At 32.2% G+C, this 7,836-nt stretch overlaps 1 protein-coding gene across 1 annotated transcript; it reads right to left on the reverse strand.

Moving 5' to 3' along the window:
* Positions 1-5,148: 5,148 nt before the first annotated feature.
* Positions 5,149-6,768, reverse strand: LOC25499868 (histone-lysine N-methyltransferase, H3 lysine-9 specific SUVH5). Its single transcript, XM_013592893.2, has one exon. It carries the CDS (start codon positions 6,766-6,768, stop codon positions 5,149-5,151), a length of 1,620 nt encoding a protein of 539 aa, XP_013448347.2.
* Positions 6,769-7,836: the final 1,068 nt, after the last annotated feature.

Here is a 7,836-nt window from a genome sequence, read left to right on the forward strand (position 1 = left end):
GTAGCTGCAGAGTGAGAACATTATTTTATATACTATCTCAATAATAGTTTGCAACAATTATGACCCGTGCGGCAGCACGGGTGCAAGGTCTAGTTGCATAAAACCTGTACGCTAGAATTTCAATTGCTATCAGAGCAGGAACCCTGCCTGTTTTAGGGTGAGCTCCAGGGAAGATACTTTCTGGCATTATGGACAAGGAAGGAGGATTTATGAACAGACCGCCTTTGTTGGACGACTCCAACTATGATGATTGGAAATCACGCATGATTGCTTTCCTCAAATCCGTAGATAGAAAGACATGGAAAGCTGTTCTGAATGGTTGGGAACATCCTGTTATGCTTGACAAAGATGTAAACAAGACAGTTGATCAGAAACCAGAAGGAGAGTGGTCCAAGGAAGAAGATGGATTAGCTCTTGAAAACTCGAAGGCTTTGAACGCTTTATTCCATGGAGTGGACATGTTCAGATTGATCAAGCAATGCACTATAGCTAAGGATGCTTGGCGAATTCTCAAAACTACACACGAAGGTACATCTAAAGTGAAAATGTTAAGGCTTCAACTTCTAACTACCAAGTTTGAAAATCTAAAAATGATGGAGGATGAGAACATACATGATTATTATTTGAACATCTTGATATTGCTAACTCCTTTGACTTTTTTGGAGAAAAGATGTCTGATGATAAGCTCGTAAGAAAGATTCTCAGATCTCTTCCTAAGAGATTTAATATGAAGGTGACTGCGATTGAAGAAGCATAAGACATCCCCGGTATGAAGGTTGATGAGCTAATTGGATCTCTTCAAACTTTTGAATTAGCGAAAGGGTTTAAGAAGAAAAACATAGCTTTCGTTTCTAACACCGAGGAGGAAGATGTTCAATGTGAAACGGAGACTGATGAAATTATTTTAGATGCAATTATAAGTCTTGGTAATGAATTTGCAACCAAACTTTGATCATTTACAATAATTAAAGAGATAATTGTGTCTTGATAATAATAAAAAATGTATAATTACTTCAATGAAAATAATTAGTTAAAAAGAGGACAATTATACGAAAATATGAAAAATCTGAAGACTTTGAGATAGAGCATAAATTTTCAAATAAATATTTTTGAACTATAAGGTTCTTTGTTTTCTTAGCAACTAATTGCGTCTCATTTTTTATACGAAACTAAAATTTGTCTTGCTTAAAATTCAAACGTGCCTTCATTCACTACATTAACTCATATGAATATTTTAAAATATCATATTTCTAATCAATGATCATTAATTATTAACTATCACATATAAATTTATACTATCAAAGAGGTTAAATATGTTTTTGATCCCTATAAAATTGGGACCTTTTAAGTTTAGTCCTTATAAAAAATTATTTCAATACAAAAATATACATATGGTAACATGTATTGGAAAATAAATAAAGACGCGAACTTTCTTGCCTTTCCAGTTTGGTTTGTTATAACATGAAAGCAAAATGACTTTTTTATTTGTATAATAAAGGGAATTAGTTGTAGGCTTCATGGTGATAAACCAAAAACAATAATTAAATATGTAAGATAAAGGGAATATTATTTGTATAGTATAGGGAATTAGTTGTAGGCTTCATGGTGATAATCCAAAAAAAAAAAAAAATTAAATATATAAGATAAAGGGAATCAGATCATAAGCAGAAGAAAGATGAAACAAATTGACATTTTTTATTTGCAAGAACTAACTTTAAGGTTGGAAGTGATAAACTAGAAGAATTAGTAAGACATGGAAATGATAAATCTACAAAATGACGATATAGAGGCTCTGAAGTGATAAATATACCAAATTATGATATAGAGAATTAGTTAGGCTTGGAAGTTGAAAGTGATTAATGAAAAATGATGATACATAAGAAAATATGTCTTCGCGAGAGCTTAGCTCAGTTGATATGGACAATGTATAAAATATGCAAGATTTGAGGTTCAAACCTCGGCCAAAAAAAAAAAAAGATAAACAAAAATATATATAATAATTTTTAAAAAATAAATAAATTAGATTTTTATTTTGTAAAATGACGAATGAACCCATAAAATTAAGAAGATTATGAGTTTAGTTAACGATAATTATGAAATTTTATTGTAGTAAGATTTTCTAATTTACTTATTACAGTAGTAGAAATAGATATTTAATTTTTGTTGACTAAGTTAGATATATAAATTTGTTGTGTGGAATTGGAAAGATAATCATCCGTAATTATCATGATATTGGCTTTTAAAAGATAATTTTGAAATTTTGTTGGAATTTGATTTTTATATATATATTATCCATAAAAAATTGTTAGACTTTTTTTTTTGGTTAAAAAAAAATTATTAGACTTTGTGATCACCATTATCTTTAATTTTTTTAACAAATTAATTAATTTCATAGTTATCCATGAAAATTTGTTACAACGATAACCATTATCCATAATAAATTTAAAACAAATTAAATTAAATTTTGTAAAATCACCAGCTTTAAAGATGACGATTGCGAAATTTTGCTGTACTCCAACTTTTGTATATTGTTAGTAGATTTTTAATTACCTTAAATTTTTGTAGCAAAAAAAATAAAAAATTACCTTATCCTTCAAATAATAAAAATCATTGTTTTTTTTAACCTTTGGTGATAGTAAAGAGTTTTCCTGCAAGCACTGCTGGGGTTTGTTTTCATGATTAATTAGAGCCATTTTAACACCAGTGAATTTTACTCTGTACTCCTTTGCCTACAAAATATCTTCGTTCAAGCGCAATTACGGATACAATTTGTAATCTATGACTGTTGGAATTCTTGTGTGTGTATGTTTTAGGACCTGAGCTGCATAAGAGGTGACATTATGTTTTCTCCTTTCAAGAGATTATTTTGTGGATTCATCATCATCATCATCAGGATTCTATATGTAATTGATTTGTGTTAGCTCTTTTGAACTTTTGACTATAGAATCAGAATTGGATTTATCTATATATGGTTCACCTTTCTGAATCACCACCTTTGAGTATGTTGCAATTATGTTTGATTTTTGTTTGTATATCATCCACTTGGTTTGGGATGTAATTATTTACAGTTATGGAATGAATGAATGATCTTTCATTCTACAGCAAGTGAAGTTCTTTTTTTAGAATTGATCTAGTATTTGTTAGTTTACGTACCTATGCTCTACCTTTTAACATGTAGAAAAAAGGTTATTTACACACATTTCTACAAAATGTACAAAACAGATGATTATAGTTATGAAAATGTACAAAACAGAAATGAAGTGCTTCCCAAACTAGATGACATTTCTACAAGATAAGAATTGTTTGGAAGGGAAAGATCCGACAACAGTGTTCAAATTCTAGATGACATTCACAGAGGATTTTTCTGCATCCCTTTCTTATGCATTCTCTACCTTTTCCTCATTTTTCACTTTTACTGTCTGAATGAGAACGTCAACGACTACCATTCCAATTCAGATTCCTCTTCTTCATCAGATATAGGTAAAAGCAATCTTCCTCAGGCTTAAAATGCCAAAGTAGTGAAAAATTTGCTAACTAGCATATGTAGATGACATCAACTCCACCGCTGCCACCATATGCACGGTTTCGCAAGAATTTCACCGCCTCCAGAAACTTAATGTTTCTCGACACAAATCAACCACCGATAGGCACACCTCTGCCGTTAAACTGTGGCATGTCCATTTTCCCCCTACTGTGAATTTTTCTGTCAGGCGGGAACGTGCAGTGTTGTGAAAAGTGGTTTGATAAAATTCTGCCGTGCAAGAATGCTGTAGCACCACTATAGCCGCTATTTCGTAATACTTTGTGCTAAATAAAGTATCGCAAAAAAACAATGATTTGTGTAAATTCTGGAATGCAATGGTGACACGCCGCTACAGCTACTATTTATTATTTAACAATACTCAGGTATTATCTGATTTTGGTTTGAATTGGTGCAGGAACTAGTATGCATAGAGGAAGTGAAAGGAGTTAGTTTTGTGATTATTTCATTTCATGACACGGTAGTAATTCAGATTCAGTAGAAAGTACTCAGATTCAGGACCAAATGAAATAGCAAAATGCAATAAAAGAAGGATAAAGACAGAAACAACCAACACCCCAAGAGCAACAAAAACTCCTAAAGATAAAACCCACCAACATCCTCAAAGCGCCAGAAACGGGAATAGAAAATATAGAAAAATGAAGGAACAAATGTCAGTTACTCTTACTGACATAAACATCATATTGGTCTTGAATAAATATCACAGGGTCAACCATGAGTCAAATAAGGTCCTAATTATTCAGAAAGCTCTATATCGCATTTCATCACATTTTCATGTAGAAATTTGCGTACTGTATTATACCTATCACAAATGGTACTAATAGCCATTTTACAATATTGATTTCAATATTGAATGAACTCATGCATAATATTCATATAACAATCAGTTAATACAATGTTCTCATTCTAGTGCATAATTCATCCATTTTCATTATTTGACCTTACTAATTGAGAGTTTTTCTACAATCTGTATTTTCTTCCGCAAATTCTTATTAAATTTCCTCGCTTTGTGCTCTATCTTCAATTTTTCATGATAATGATGTTTCTATCGCGCTCCCCCATTCAGCTTTTCATCTCATAGTAATATTGCATACAAACATAACTACATTCAAAGATGCTCAACACATGAAATTTAGATCGTTGATAAATAGGAAGCACAACAAGCACTATTTTAAGATCAACAGAAATCAGTTTTGATCTAAATGAAGCATGAGGCAATGAGAAATACAATAATTCATCAGTACTGATATACACTGAAAATCATGTAGTAGCAAAAATCTAAACAAGACATGTTCAACTTCATCCAAAAAAAATGTATTACTCAAGTAATTACACTGTTGTACCAATCTATTGTTTCTGTTGAATAACATTGCAGTCGCAAGGGAACTAAAAACTATATAAAGTAATATTTGTCTGCAAGAAAAAGATCATAGATGGAGGCTTAATTGCTTCCACATTTATTTTTCCTTCCCCTTCATCTACTGAAACAGCACAGCTTGAATATCACCTATTAGAGTTATAATTCAAAAAAATATGAGCAAGACAGAAGAAAACGAATTTATGAGCAAGACAGAATGAGAGGGCCAAAGTAAAAAAGAATTACCTCATCAATACAGTCGACGGATGCATTCAGAAGCTCCACAATAACATGCTTTTGTCTTTAAATTTCCATTTGAATCAATCACTTGATCGATCTTGTAATTGTAACTCAAAGTCAGCTCATTCATGCTAGGAATGTTCTCAGCTGCATATAGCATGATGTGTGGAATTCTCAGATCATCATCATCGTAAAGAACATTTCGAGCAAACAAATTGGGAGAACAACTATGGTTGATAAACCTTGCCACGTTACCATACTTAGCAGCATCAATGGTAAACCTACCACTATCACATCGATCATCAACGACCTCTTTACCGCCTGAAGCTTCTAAGGGTTGATATGAAGTCATCTCCTTACTATCAACCATATATGAATCCTCTTCCCATGAACTATAGACCTTGCGAATATAATTTCCAATATTAAATAAATACTCATCATTATCAACCTTTTTCAAAGCTTCCTCATCTTCCATAATCTCACCTAAATACTCACAAATAAAATTTCCAGAAGGAATTGCATTCTCTGATCTCACACCCCATCCTTTCGCCTTAGTTTTGAAAATTTGAAGCTTAAATTTAATCTCATTTCTCTTTACTCTAGTAATTTTCCCTCCACTCTTAAGAGCACAGGAACATTTCATTGAATCAGAACAATGATCAACACATTTACGCCCAACAGAGGAATCATCGAAAAGCCATTCAGGATAAATGTTACGAGTAATGTATTGAAAATATGGAACCTTGCCAGAATCTATATGATTAACCACACATATAGGAACAGCTTCTTTTCCATTGGAAATATCTTTAACAAAGATTTTCTGATCAGGCAATCTAACCAAACAAAATTTAAAATCTAATTTCCCTTTTTTTTTCCAGATTGATTCAACTTTATAAAGACCATAGTAACAATAAACCTCACCTCCACCACGTGCACCAGCACCACAGTTCTTTGAATTAAACTTTATAATAACTCTAATAGCATTCTTAAAATGATAACTATTCATAAGAGCAAGAGTCTCTTCATCACATTTTCCAGAATTAATGACATTACCTCCTTCCCCTGTATATACGAACACGTTTGTATCATCCATATCATCAAAATGACAAGAAACAACGCTAGTTGCAATCAAATTCCCATCCTTTAACACGTGATCAATGAGACTTAAATTCTGACGATGAAGACCAAGAACATTGAGTTCTTGCCAATAAAGAAACTTGTCACCTACTTCAATTCCAGAGACTTTTCCAATAATTTTTTTCCCATCATGAATGAATTTTCCTCTGTTTTTTAGAATCCGTGACACTTCAATAGGAAGCCCGTCGGCGGTAAGTTCCTTACCGAGTTTTGCACAGAGAGCACGGAAGTTACCTAATGTAGTTTTGACTTTCTTTCTTCTTGAGTTATCGGAAGTCAAAGACGGCTTGTTACCTGAAGTTGCATCTTCACAACGACGTTTTAAATGCAGTTTCTTGATTGGTGTTTCAGTGTTTCTTTGAACCTTTGACAATACTCTCCTTGTGCTGACATTCTTGAACAACAATGATCTTTCAGTAAAGTTCCAGTTGGAGACTTGAAATGGTTTGTGTTGTGGGTTGGTAGTGGAAGAAGAGGGCTTAGTCTTGGTCATTTAGTGATTGGTTTGGTCGGTTTCTTGATTGCAAAGTGTATATGGGAGGCTGATTAATTAGCAACAGTTATCTTTCCTTCTTGAAGATAAGAAATGAAACTGTTGAAATAGAAAGTGTTTAGAAGTGTGTTTCCAAGGGTGGTTTTATTTATAGACACCAGTTATACTAACTAATTGTTTAACTAACTATAATTCTCTAACTAAAATCTAACTGACTGTAACTACCTTAACTAACTCTAGTTATATAAACATGGTTTAATAAAACTCTGCTATGAAAAAGTGCTATAGCCGCTATTTCGAAATATTTTGTACGAAATAAATTAGCATGGATAAACCGCCGCCTCAGCCACTTTTTTTAACTTCATCATATGATTTTGGCTTGAATTGGTACTGGAATTTGTGTTGTCAGATGGCTATAAGAATGAATTCCGTTTTGAAAAATATATTTAGCATGAGTTGGGATTTACTTATGGGATAAAAGAGGGCCTTAATCAAACCAATTATCATACTGAATATTTATCAGAAAATGCTTCTGCTTTTAATATTTATCAACCAATTATCACAATGATTTATTTAGACATTGACAGTTATACACATACTGAATATGAGGGTTTTTTTCTACTGATATTGCTTTAGGGTTTAAATTACACAATGATTTGCGTAATTTCTACAAGTCTGTATTCCGTTTCGGAAAAGATATTTAGCATGAATTGGGATTTACTTATCGGATTAAAGAGGGCCTTAATCCAACCAATTATCATACTGAATATTTATTGAAAATTCTTCTGCTTTTAATATTTATCAGAAAATGGTACTGAAAAATGCTTCTGCACCACAATGATTTATTTAGAAATTGGCAGTCATACACATACTGAATATGAGGGTATTTTTCTAATGATATTGCTTTAGGGTTTATTTTCAACATTTCTGGCCTTCCTTTATGTTTTTACAGCAGACTTTGAGCTTAGATATACAACATTTAGCGCTATTCCAATTTTTGAACCAAACTGAATGATCCATTATTAGTTAAGAAAATAATGGTTTCTGCCAAATCCATTACACTAAGGA

Source organism: Medicago truncatula, chromosome 7 (genome assembly GCF_003473485.1).
Source record: "Medicago truncatula cultivar Jemalong A17 chromosome 7, MtrunA17r5.0-ANR, whole genome shotgun sequence".
Lineage (NCBI taxonomy): Eukaryota > Viridiplantae > Streptophyta > Magnoliopsida > Fabales > Fabaceae > Medicago > Medicago truncatula.

What these genes read in the sequence shown, in the direction of transcription:
- LOC25499868 (XM_013592893.2), bottom strand. Translation starts at nt 6,768, where the DNA reads ATGACCAAGACTAAGCCCTCTTCTTCCACTACCAACCCACAACACAAA.